This window comes from Mastigoproctus giganteus, chromosome 7 (genome assembly GCF_048544385.1).
Source record: "Mastigoproctus giganteus isolate SK-2022 chromosome 7, ASM4854438v1, whole genome shotgun sequence".
In the NCBI taxonomy this organism is placed as follows: domain Eukaryota; kingdom Metazoa; phylum Arthropoda; class Arachnida; order Uropygi; family Thelyphonidae; genus Mastigoproctus; species Mastigoproctus giganteus.
This window is the reverse complement of record NC_143581.1, coordinates 129,902,327-129,915,163: the sequence shown is the minus strand read 5'-3', so window position 1 is coordinate 129,915,163 and position 12,837 is coordinate 129,902,327. Positions and strand designations below refer to the sequence as shown.

At 36.6% G+C, this 12,837-nt stretch overlaps 1 protein-coding gene across 4 annotated transcripts in view; it reads right to left on the bottom strand.

The window, feature by feature from the left end:
• The window catches only part of LOC150083194 (protein Gawky-like), a 295,134-nt gene that overhangs the window by 165,471 nt on the left and 116,826 nt on the right, over positions 1–12,837 (bottom strand). For all 4 annotated transcript variants that reach the window (XM_090377898.1, XM_090377901.1, XM_090377900.1 and 1 more), the window contains exon 4: positions 11,732–11,973. In XM_090377898.1, the coding sequence (XP_090234024.1) occupies positions 11,732–11,973 (242 nt within the window). The remainder of the gene's footprint in view (positions 1–11,731; positions 11,974–12,837) is intronic.

Genomic DNA, 12,837 nt, shown 5'->3' with positions numbered 1-12,837 from the left:
TGCTCACCGAGGGTGATGGTGGATTGCTCTCTGTCTTCTAACTTCTCCACTAATGCTGGTATCCCCCAAGGTTCAGTTCTTTCCCCATTTTTCCTATACTGTTCTTCCATTGAAGAAGGTCATTAATATGGAATGCAATGTATTAATATTCATTGCATTCCACTTTCCACCTTACCCTGCTCAATCAGCTTCAACTTCTCAAATATCCACTACCAATTCCTTAAATGCCAATCTCCAGGTAATTCTTTAGTGGGGCAAAGACAACTTACTTGATTTCAATCCTTTTAAAGCTCATTCTTGTCTTATATCTTGCAAAAAGGATTCTTCTGCTCCTATGCTTATCTTTGGCGACACTCCAATATCTAGGCAAGTTGATATATCTCTTTTGAGGATTAACCTGAGTTTTCTCTCTCTCTCTCTCTCTCTCTCTCTCTGCACAAGCACATTACAAATATTGCTTCCTCTGCATTGAAAAAAAACTTGGTTTTCTCTTTCGCTCGTCGCGTTACTTTTCTTCCAAACAGCTGTTCACTCTGTACAAATCGCAGATCCGCCCTACCATAGAATATTGTTCAAATATCTGGGGCAGTGCCCCCAAAACCTCTCTCAGGCTCCTAGATTCCATTCAGAAAAGGGCAGTTAGGTTAATTAATGACTCCTCTCTAACAGTCTTTCCACTCGCTGTCTCATAGACATGCTGTTTCTGCTGCATGCCTTTTCTACGGATACTTCCATTGGCACTGTTCTTCTGAATTGGCTTTTATAAGTCCCACTCTCTCTCTTTCAAAACAATAACACATGCCGCCACCACCACCACCAGCCAACGTCCATTTACTGTCCAACTTCAAACTCACAGAACCAACTTTTCATCTTCCTCATTTATTCATTCAACTGCTGTTTTCTGGAACAACTTTCCCTTCATATGTATTTCCTGAAAATTACAGTCTACAGATTTCATGTCTAATGTCAACAAATATCTTCTCTTGGTACCAACACGGTACTGAGTACTATAGGTTCTAATACCTCTCGTGTTTGGGGGTTTCATAGAAAAAAAAAAAAATTCATCTCAGTACTTTTGATATAAATTTAATATTTAATAAACACTTATATCCATTTCCTCCCCCCCCTCCCAAGAGAGCTAGCCCATCAATTGTTGTAATTTTAGGTTACTATATTGGCTTCTCACTAAAGTTTTACTTGTACCCAGCCAAATGAAAACACCAAAATAGGTCAGACAGCAAGGGTTGAAAGATGAGGCAAATAGATTAAGTTGTATTAAGGGTAATGAATAAAGTTTTACAAAATATCATCTTGCATAGATTACCAATGTTTCTTCAATGGTATTGCTTCTTCTACTGCGTATCATTCTCATAAAGCTTGCCTTGGTATTAATGAAGATGATATACAATTATCTGAAGAAGTAAACATTCATGTCTATAAGTACAATCTGTTCAAAATTAGTTGAAGAAAACTTTGAACTTGAGCACTTGTACTTCTACCAGCAAAAAATAAAAAAAAAACAATATGATATTTGAAAAGTAATTAGAAAAGAATGAAACTTTAAAGCAATCTTTCTATGTACAACAATGAATATTAAAAAAAATAAATATACAATATTGAGATTAATTTCAACTTTCCCCCCAACATGAATATATTGCTAAAACTATGAAACTATTTTTTCATTTGCTAGGAAACCATTATTGCCTGTGCACAAACAAAAATTTTAGAGAATAAAGGAATTAATTAACAACCAAAATTAACAGTCAAAATTAAAAGAACAGAAGAATAAGAATAAACACCCTCATCCACCACTGGAAGCACTCTACTCAGAATACAGATACTTCAAATATGAATGAGCTAAAAACAAAGGAAAGATAAGGGAAACAACAGGTATGATTTCCTTGGGGGCACACTTTTTTTTTTAGTTCATTAATTTTTGAAGTATCTGCATTCTTAGTGGAATGTCCTATGGTCTTCTGCTTGGATTAATGACAGCACTTGCACCACTAGAGTGGAATTCTGCAGTGAGTGTGGATATTCTTATTCTTCTATTCTTTTCATTTTTATTTCATTAATTTTAGTTATTAATTAATTCATTTTTTATTTATTTCTCAGATTTTGTGCACAGATGGTTTCCTAAGAAACAAAAAATCCCTACTGTAGTTTCAGCAATGTTCACATGGAAAAGTTTGTTTGTTTTTGGTTTTTAGGAGCATTAGCAACTAAGGCCATATTGCTCCGGGATATGCGGTGGTCATTCCCTGACCTTTCCGCATCCTCCGTATTTGGTGGTGACGGGCTCGAACCCCGGTCTAATCAAGAAGCGTGTGCTACGCACTGCTGCTCCTTCCCACCTGGCTACGGATTCGCCATGGAAAAGTGTTAGGCTAATCTAAATATCATGTGATAATTTCATTTCTTTCTTCTTAGTAATGTAATCAAATAATTAAAAATTCAATAACAGGGCCTTAAAGAATTAAAGAATTAAGTGTCTTGCTGTTTTACATAAAATAAAAAAAATAAAAAAGAGCCCATTTTGTAATACAAGGATGTGAAAGCAGATGAACTTATTTGATAATTAGTTTGTGTAATGTGATTAAAATCTCAAATGTGGCATATGACCTATTTAGAGGTCCAAACAGTCTAAGCTGCAATTAATTTTTATTGAGTTAAAAAAAAAAAAATCAACTGGCTTCATTGCCAGTAGTACAGAGCTTGATTTGATTTTACAGGCACAAAAATGACTATGGTTAATACTACGCCAGGAAAAAATAATATAAAATGCAAAAGAAGATAAGAGATTCTGGTAACCTTTAAAAAGGTTACCTCGTCAAATTGTTATATATATAAAAATAAAAGGCGGTATAAGTTTAAAAGCATATTATCTAATTTATATTAGTAATGGCCGCATATTGCAAGAAAGCCTATGGATTATGCTGCACCAGCCAAAAAAAAAAAAAAAAAAAAAAACCCCGCACAAAACAATGATAAAAACAAAAAAAATAAATAATAAAAATTAATAAAAAAAAAGGAAATTAAACATATCATCCTATGCGCTTCCCTCACCGGAAGGTACTATCCAGATGACCTTTGAATTTCCTCAAACTGTCGGCCTCTACCTCCCATGAAGGCAACTTATTCCAGTAATTTATAACTCTCTGGCTAAAACAAAACTTCCTGCAGTCCAATCTAAACATTTCCCCCCATAACTTGAATTTATGTCCCCTAATTCTAGCATCATTTATAATCTTGAAAATTTCGTCCTCATTCATTTTACTGATGCCTCTCAGCCTTAAACAGCTCAATCAAATCTCCTCTAAGGTGTCTAGTTTCCAAACTCTGCAACCCACATATTTAGAGTCTTTCTTCATAAGGACACCCTTTTGCCGATCTCACCAGGCGAGTTATCCATCTTTGCACCCTTTCAAGAAGCTATATGTCTTTCTTTAGGTGTGGTCTCTATACTTGAACACAGTATTTCAAGTGTGGTCTAACATGTCTTATATAATGGGATTATCACGTCCCTATCTCTACTTGCAAAAGTTCGATAGATCATCGATAGGACACCATGGGCCTTCCTTGCAACCTGTTTACAATGCTCAGAGAATTTCATGTCTGACCGTATTGTAACACCCAAGTCCCTTTCCTCCAGTACTGGGTTTAGTTGAACTCCACCAAGTGAATAAAGATATTTTGGGATTACTGTTTCCCAGGTGTAATACCTTACACTTTGTTGGATTAAAGCATAGCTGCCATTTTTCTGACCATTCCTGAAGTCTATCTAGGTCTCTCTGAAGAAGCTCAGCTTGACAGTGATCGTTAACTACTCTACCAATTTTAACATCATCTGCAAATTTAGACATCACGTCCTCTATCCCTTCATCAATGTCGTTTATGAAAATTAAAAACAACAGTGGTCCTAATACTGATCCTTGGGGAACCCCACTTCTTAAATCAAACCAGTCTGAGGAATAGCCATTTATCACAACCCTCTTCCTCCTGCCCTGAAGCCATCCTTCTATCCATCAAAGGATTTTCCCAGTGATTCCAACCTGTTCCAGCTTATAAAGCAACTGCTCATGTGGGACTGAGTCAAAAGCTTTGCTGAAATCTAAATAAACAATGTTGAAATTATTCCCTAAATCCAGTTCGTGAGTGATCCTTTCGAAATAGCGAAACAGATTTGTTAAACATGATTTTCCCTTTACAAAACCATGCTGAGTATCCTTGAGAATTTCAATTCAATCCAAATGATCCTGAATTCCACCTTTGATCATTGCCTCCATGATTTTCTCTACTACTGAAGTCAGACTGACAGGTCGATAATTTCCAACTTCACTTTTAGAGCCACCCTTATGTATGGGAGATACAATTGCACTTTTCCAATCCAAGGGAATCTCCCCAGAGTCTAGTGAGGCTCGCATAATTAGCCTCAATGGTTCAATGCACTCACTTGCCGCCTCCCTTAAGATTATAGGGTATATTCCAACTCCAGGAGCCTTACTTGTCTGTAGGCTCGAAAGTTTTTCCATTAAATAATCTTGCGAAATTTCAATATCATTAATTACATATTTTTTAATTTCGCTCCCACAATTTCCCATTGCCACAAAAGGCTTTTAATTTGTAAATATCGATGCAAAATAACTGTTGAGTTCATCTGCAACGGCAGCTGGTGTATTTAATACTCTCCCCTTTCCCTTACAAAGGTCCGATCTGGTTTGTCCTGCTCTTCTTGGCATTTATATATGTGAAGAATTCTTTATCCCCCCCTCTTTGCTCTGTTTGCTAGTGATTTCTCATAAACTGCCTTTGCCTGTCGAACCTTTTCTGTGGCTCTATTACACATCACCTTGTAGCTGTTATAGGCTTCAGTACTTTTTATTGCTCTGTAACCTTTCCATGCCACCTTTTTCTGCTCAAATAATGTGGCAACTTCACTATTCATCCAACTTGGAACCTCGTTTTGTATTTTTTTTAATGGTAAATATGCATTCAAGGCAACTGTGATTAATGCTTTAAAAGCATACCACAGTTCAATTGTGTTCATTCTGTGCAACATCTACCCAGTTAATAGAAGCCATTGAGTACTTTAAAGCATCGTAATTTCCTTTTCTGAAATTAAAACCCATTCCTTTGCCTTTTACTTCTGCTACCTCTCTCATCATCATCCACTGTAGAACTCCGTGATCACTTCCTGCTACTGGTTCCTCTACTGTCAGCCCTGTTATGTCATCTGATTCATGTGTGATGATGAGGTCTACGATATTCTTTTCTCTAGTACTTTCCCTGACATGTTGATACATCTAGTTGATTTAAAAATTTTGTTCCCCATGTCGATATATGTGTGTCATTTTCTGCAAACCACATATTCGAAGTCTTTCTTCATAAGGACGCCCTTTTGCCGATCTCACCAGGCGAGTTACCTGTCTTTGCACCCTTTCAAGAAGCTAAATGTCTTTCTTTAGGTGCGGTCTCCATACTTGAACACAGTATTCCAAGTGTGGTCTAACATAAGCCTTATATAATGGCATGGAAATGTTGTGTATATTAACAGCTTGTAAAAACTTTGACTACTGACACATGGTTGTACGATAAAATCTTACTGAGTGTATATGGTTCAGTCAGATGAGTAAAAGCAGTAAAATATATATTGTGAATATGGGTAAAATCGATTAAAATATGCTTTATAGATAAAGCAGTGTCACAAGACTGGCACACAGGAGGGTCATCTGCCCTCAGCAAGAACGAAGGTGTTATATGACTGTGTCCTGTGCGGAGTCTAGCAAGAACAATTTGCTCAAAAGATTCCTGCGCAGACTAGACTGCCATGTTTCAATTACAGGCTTTTATTGGTATAATTTATTTGTTCTCTCTCTATGCCATAGTTCTTGCCACTGGGAGTATATCGTGTTGTGTATTATTTGTCTGTAGTATGTATAGGGGACTGACAGGCAAAGATTATTTCCCCTTATCCTAATTTGACTAAGAATCCAGCAGAAGTGAATATCAAACTGGTGTTCATAAAGAGAATACGTCTTCTGCTGAACCAGACAGAGAACTGGATGGGAATTGTCTCAATGATAATAAAGCCTGTAATACACTCAAAGAATCAGAATATATTATAGACCTTTGGTATTGACAAGTTCTAATGTGATCCAATGCTAACTCTATAGCATGCAGCTCTGCAATGTATGTGCTGGACTCAAGAAGTATCTGCTGAGATAAAAGTGTCTGGAAACACAACGGCAAATACACCACGATTCAGACTTCGGGCCATCTGTGTAAACTGGCAGAAAGTCTCCGTGTTCAGCTCTGTGTGCTGAATACAGCTGCAGGTAGACAGATGACAGTCTCAGACTTTACCCAGTTCTTAGAGGAAAAGTCGCATGATGGAATATGCCCATGCCAGGGACAGGGTCCAGCAACTGAAGTACACTGTCTGGCTGAAGCATATACCAGGGTGGAAGGGTTTGCTTTGGTGTTTGGGCAACCCTATCTACCATGATGTTAAATTCTCTGAGTAGCTCTCAGACACAAATACCAAAAGTTCGGTTGGCAGTCTGACAGGTATCGTACAAGTTTTCCAAACATGGCTCAAAAACAGATGCCCACATAGGATGTCTGGCAGGGATTTCAGTTTTAAAGCATACTTTAAAGACAACTGCTTATGTTGAAGTGAGAGTGGTGGTTCATTTTCTTCAACGTATAGGCTCTGGACAGGAGATGTTCGAAATGCACCAGTAGCAATATGAGATAGCACAATGGTGAACAGGTCCAGCAACTGAAGTATATGCTTCAGCCAGACAGTGCTGTCTGGCTGAAGCATATACCATGGTTGTTGTTTGGTTGGTTGGTTTTTAGGAGCATTAGCAACTAAGGCCATATATGCTCCAGGATATGCGGTGGTCATTCCTTGACCTTTCTGCATCCTCCGTATTTGGTGGTGACGGGCTCGAACCCCGGTCTAATCAAGAAGCGTGTGCTGCGCACTGCTGCTCCTTCCCACCTGGCTACGGAGGCGCTGTATATACCAGGGACCCATAATCTAGTTTGGATGGTACAAGTGCACAGTAGATATGTAGTAAGATGTATCAGTTGCTCCCCAACATGTAGACAGAGAATGAAGAATATTTAGTCCTCTAGCAATTTGTATGGAGTTGATGGATATGTTCTAGAAAGGTCAACTTCTTATCAAACAAGAATCAAGAATTTTGTGTCTGACACTACTGGAATAACATTTTGTTTAAGCCAGATTCAGGATGAAGATTATGCTTAGGACAAAAGTGTATGCAAACAGTCTTCTGCTATGTTATGTTATGTTATTTTGTTATTTTTAGGAGCATTAGCAACTACGGCCATATTGCTCCGGGGATATGTGGTGGTCATTCCCTGACCTTTCCCCATCTTCCATATTTGGTGGGCACGGGCTCGAACCCCAGTCTAATCAAGAAGCATGTGCTGCGCACTGCTGCTCCTGCCCACCTGGCTACAGAGGCACCCAGTCATCTGCAGCAAGAACTTGAATCCATTAGCAAGTGACCAGAAATTAAGGCGAACAATGGCTTGTTGCAGCTGTCCTTCAATAATCCTCATGTATGACTGAGAAAATATGCTAAAGACATCAACATAGAGGGCACTGTTTAAAGTTGGAGGAATCTGTTCTGTGATGGAATTTACTTTGATGGCGAAAAGTGTGACACTTAATACTGATCCTTGTAGTACTCCCCTCCTCTTGGCAAAAGGAATGAGAGTGAGGATCCCACATGTATTTGAAAATACCAATTGGCTAAAAAGTTTAATAAAAATAGGGAGATGCTCTAAGGTTATTCAAATCTTTTAAGATGCCAAATCTCCAAGTTGTGTTATATGCTTTCTCCATGTCAAAGAATACAGACACCAAATGTCCTCGTTTCAGGAAAGCATCCCGGATGGGTGTTTCCGGTCTAATTAAATGTCCACAGTGGACCTGTTTCTGCGGGAGCCACACTGCATATTGGAGAGAAGGTCATTTGATTCTAAATACCATATTAAATGGAAATTAACCATTCTCCAGGATTTTGTATATGAGCAGCTAGTCAGAGCAATAGGATGATAATTAGTAGGGATTTTAGGATCCTTCCGTGGCTTTGCAAAAGCAAGAATGGTTGCCATGCACCAGTCGTCCGGGAACTGCTCTTCAATAAAGATTCTATTATACAAGAAGAGCAAGTAACCATAGATTTTGATGAGAGGTGCTTAATTGTTTCATAATGGATGCCATCCAGTCCAACAGTACTTTCCTTATTAGAAAGTGTGAGAGCTTTTTTTTTTAGTTCCTGTATAGTGAATGGTCTGTTGTAAGGAAAAAAGCCCTTTGTGAAATTTAGAACTTTTTTTTTTTTCTTCATTTTGATGTTTCAGGACAGAGCCTAGTACAGAGCAAATTTCATGAACTTTGGTAGCAACATGGTTCTGAAACTTGGGTATAATTTATTTTTACAGCACTCCAACAGTTTTTACTACACCATAAACAAAATACTATCCATTTCAGGAGAAACCTTTGTTGGCATGCAGAAGTTTGATTCACCCTTTTCCATTATGAATAATGATATGTTGAGACATACATATCTTAATAAAATGGGTAGTTTTATAGCTTTACCACTCAAAATTGATTATTTCAATTTAACCACAGAAATTACCAGTATTGTGTCATTTGTATATCTCTGTTTTTTCAAATTGGTTTAAAGTTCAGGTGATTGGGGGAAAGGGGGAAAAATACATATAAAATTTTAATCTTTCTAAGATGCCAAGTTGATTTTTTCCACTTCAGCAGAGGAGTACCTCAAATGCATACAACTTTTAATTGGTGTATTACACATATAATTCATCTCTTTTGAGTCAGTTATTTTTTGATATTTCTTTTTCTAATGAAAAAGAAACTCATCAAAAACAGCCTTGAAAACAGTTCCTCTTTTAGTGACTCCTTGGTATACTGACTGAATGTCTCTAAATGTGCCAGTTCTCATGGTTGTAGGCAGAAAAGGAGTTATTTTGTTTGTGTGATGTGTGTGTGCTATGCTAAGGAAAATTTACTATGTACAGGCTAAAAAACTGAATAAATCTTGAACAGAAATCCCCTTTTCCTGAATGTGAAACTGGCTAACTATAGCCACAACTGAAGTACAATTCTCACAGTGATCAGCACAATTTAAACTCACATCTCTTGTACTGTTATCAAACAAATTTTGATAACAGTACAATGCTAGACAGTGCTTTCTTATTAACAACAGAATTAAAACCACATTTTTCCACCAACCAAGTACAATCCTCTATGCAGAAAAGTATGCAATACCAACCCCATAAAGCACTGCAATTTGGGTGTACTGGCTTATATTCTAGCTAGTAGAGATGGATTAATGGTATAAATTGCATAATTTCTTAGATAAAATGTATATGCAAAGTAAAGATAAAATGTATATGCAAAGTAAAGATAAAATGTATATGCAAAGTAAAGATAAAATGTATATGCAAAAACTGATTTCAACTCTGAACTACAGTAAAACCTAGATTTTTTTTTTGATTTGGTAGTTGTTGGCGCATCGGCTTCTGTGGCCATATTGCACCTCCCAAGGTTTCTGCAGTACTTTGATCCAAGCCCGAGGCGGGAATCGAACCCACGACCTTTGGGTTGCCGGGCAGGTACTTTACCCACTCGGCTGTAAAACCTAGATAAGAAGTTTTCCAAGGGACTGGAGATTTAGAACTTACACAGAAGAACTACTTAGAAGGGGAAATGACCTAAGGGTATGAAATATTAACTACACAAATGATGATTTTTAAGTACTATTTCTCTTCCTTTTACAAGTTATTTCTTGTTAGGAATTTTTTCCCGCCATAAAGTGCAGTTCAAGGTATCTTGGTTGGTTAAGCCTCTGGCTGTCATGCACTCACGTACTCCATCCATCCATGTCCTCCTCTTCTCCTTCCAGGAGGTATCCATTCTAGGATAGCCTTTGGATATCTGTTTTCTTGTATCCGTTTTACATGTCCATACCATGTTAGATGCTTTTCTTTGATGGTGTCAATAATAGCCTTTTTCACTTCCATTTTTTCCCTTATGTCTTCATTCTGTTTTCTGTCTCTTCTAGAAGTTCCTGCTGAGCGTCTACAAAAATCCATTTCTGTGGAGAGCAATTTGTTTTCCGCTCGCCTATTCAATGTCCAGGTTTCCACTCCATACAATAGAAGACTTTGTAAAATTGTTTGAAATATAAGTTTTTGTTTTATTTAGGATATTTTTGCTCCACAGAACAGAGTTTAACATGCCGACAGCCTTTCTGCCGTCTGCAATTCTCTTATTACTATTTCTGAATTTAAATATTTTACTCTATCTATGGGAAACATTTTTAAACTGAGGATTTCTAATTGCTTAACATTCTGTTCATTAAACAGATTAAAGAGTTGGAAGGATGAGCTCCTCTGGAGTTTCAACATACCTTAAAGGTCACAATTACAATAAGAAAGAGAACAATCCACTAACTGATTTAGAAAAATCAGAACTTAAGAGCAAATGCTTCACTGTGCTTCAATGTGGTCGAAGCTATCCAATTATGGATAACTATGAAAACAATTGCAATATGTCACTTCCATTATATCCAAATTTTTATACTAAAAGAGTTTTAAGGCTGAAAGCATCAGACTACGGAAAATTGATTAATCTAACAAGTTAGCGAATAGCATAATTTTAGTTTGTAGTAAGTCACCGAAGTAGGTGGTATCGTTTTTGTGATCTCATATAGTGAATGCCTCTTCACGAGATACCACCACTGGGTGGTGCTATCTGCCGAGAATAAGTAACATTAGTCTTCTTAGTGGTGAAGCGTTGCTTATTGGCGGTAGTGCAATATCAGGGCAACTCGTTGTGAAGGCATTCACAATATGAGATGTAAAAAATGATGCCATATCACTTACTTCAGTAGTTTACTACGAACTAAAGTGATGCTTGGCAATACCTTGTTAGATTATCAAATGTTTATATTTGTTTAATATTTTTTAATATTAAAAATAAAGAATTTCTATATTTAAAGAACATATTGAGTGGGAAAAGGTCATTATAATAATACACTGTGTATTCTTTATTACAAACTTTTTATGTGAGAAAACTTGTTACCTGGGGAACTTTTTGCACGGAAAAAAAATACATCACAATATATACAGGTGAAATTGTGACTTAAGAAACCAAACCTACTACTGGGGAAAACTTATGTGGGAATTTCTTATCTGGGTTCTACTGTATTAAATTTCTTAATGTGTTTTTTTAAATAATTTTAAAATAAACTTCATCCTTATAGCAGATCACTAAAAACAAAATTTACCTGAGTTTCAGATAAAATATGGAATATTCCAGAAAATACATCTAAGAGCAACCGGTTCAGAAATAATTTGTTAAAAAAAAAAAAAAGTAAGAAAATCTTAAATTATAATAATTCTTTCAATCGGTAAAAATCCACCAATTAAATCTTAAAAAAAAAAAAAAAAATTCACTATAGATATAAATTATTTTGTATAATATCAAAAAATACATTTGGCTGTTTAAAATCAAAATTTAAATATCACATATAATTAGATGAACGGATAACAAATATAACGGTTTACATTTTAGTCATTTTCTTTATACACTGATGCACACAATATAATTAATAAATTGTGACATAAATACAGAGCATTTATGAAGAAATTTATAATGACTTACTGTTTTTCCCCATCCTTCACTGTAAGCAGCAGCAATTCGCAATTCAGTCATATGATCCTCTATTCTAATTTTGTTTGCCACATTTCCTACTGATGTGTGATTTCCTTGGTCATTCTGTGATATATTATTTGTTGAATTATTTCCAGAACCACCATTAGAATTATTCTGAGGTGGTGATGGGGGATTCAATCCTTTTCCTGCTGCCTGTGCCCAAGTATTTTGGGGTTTAGGTGGAGACATTCCTGAAGCAGCAATAATTGATTTTATATATAATGAATACTTTAAAATTCAAACAAGTTCATATATAAAATTTATCTGCAAAGCAAATAAAACATGTGCACAAAAGAACAAGTTGTGATTGTTATGGTATAGCGTAACTTGAAAGCCTATATCTCGAACTTGATAGCTAAGGTATAAAGTAAAACTATAAGCGGAATACATATTACTGCATTAGCTTAGTATAGTATTTGTATAGTAAATTAACCAATTATATTTAATAACTTTTATAATTTTCATTGTTAATTAATTACATCGTATTTAGTGGAAATCATGCCCCAGACTAGAGCAGCAAAGCAACGTGCTCAAAGTAGCAAGAGTGCTGTGGCTCGGGGGAGAATCTCCAATGCATAAAAGCCTAAAAAAAATGTGCAACTTGTGAAATGTCTGTGGACTTTCTGGAACAGGACTTGATCTGGCAAAGAAGGATGTATTTGTGTGTGCTAGGTGCACAGTATAAAGAAATTAAGCGCTAACTCAGCATTCTGATGGGCGTGTACGAGAGTTTGAAGAGTACGGTAGATGCCCTTGAAGAAACTGAAATGGAGGGCCCATCAAATATTCAGCTGAATATTTCAACTCCAGAGTTCACTGTGTTGCATCAGGCAACACAGCAGCAACCTTCAGGGCACAATGTGCTGGTCCCACAGGAGCTAGTTATTGTCGGTACACTGTGATCACTGTCACCTAGTGGTTCCTTTCTATGTAGATTCTTAATGCATGAATATTCACTGCTGATAATCAGATCAAGAGTTTTACTTCTTCTGGTTGACTCTTGAGCATGCTGCTGTAGAAAACAATCATCCAAGAAATCCACAAAAAGTCATGCT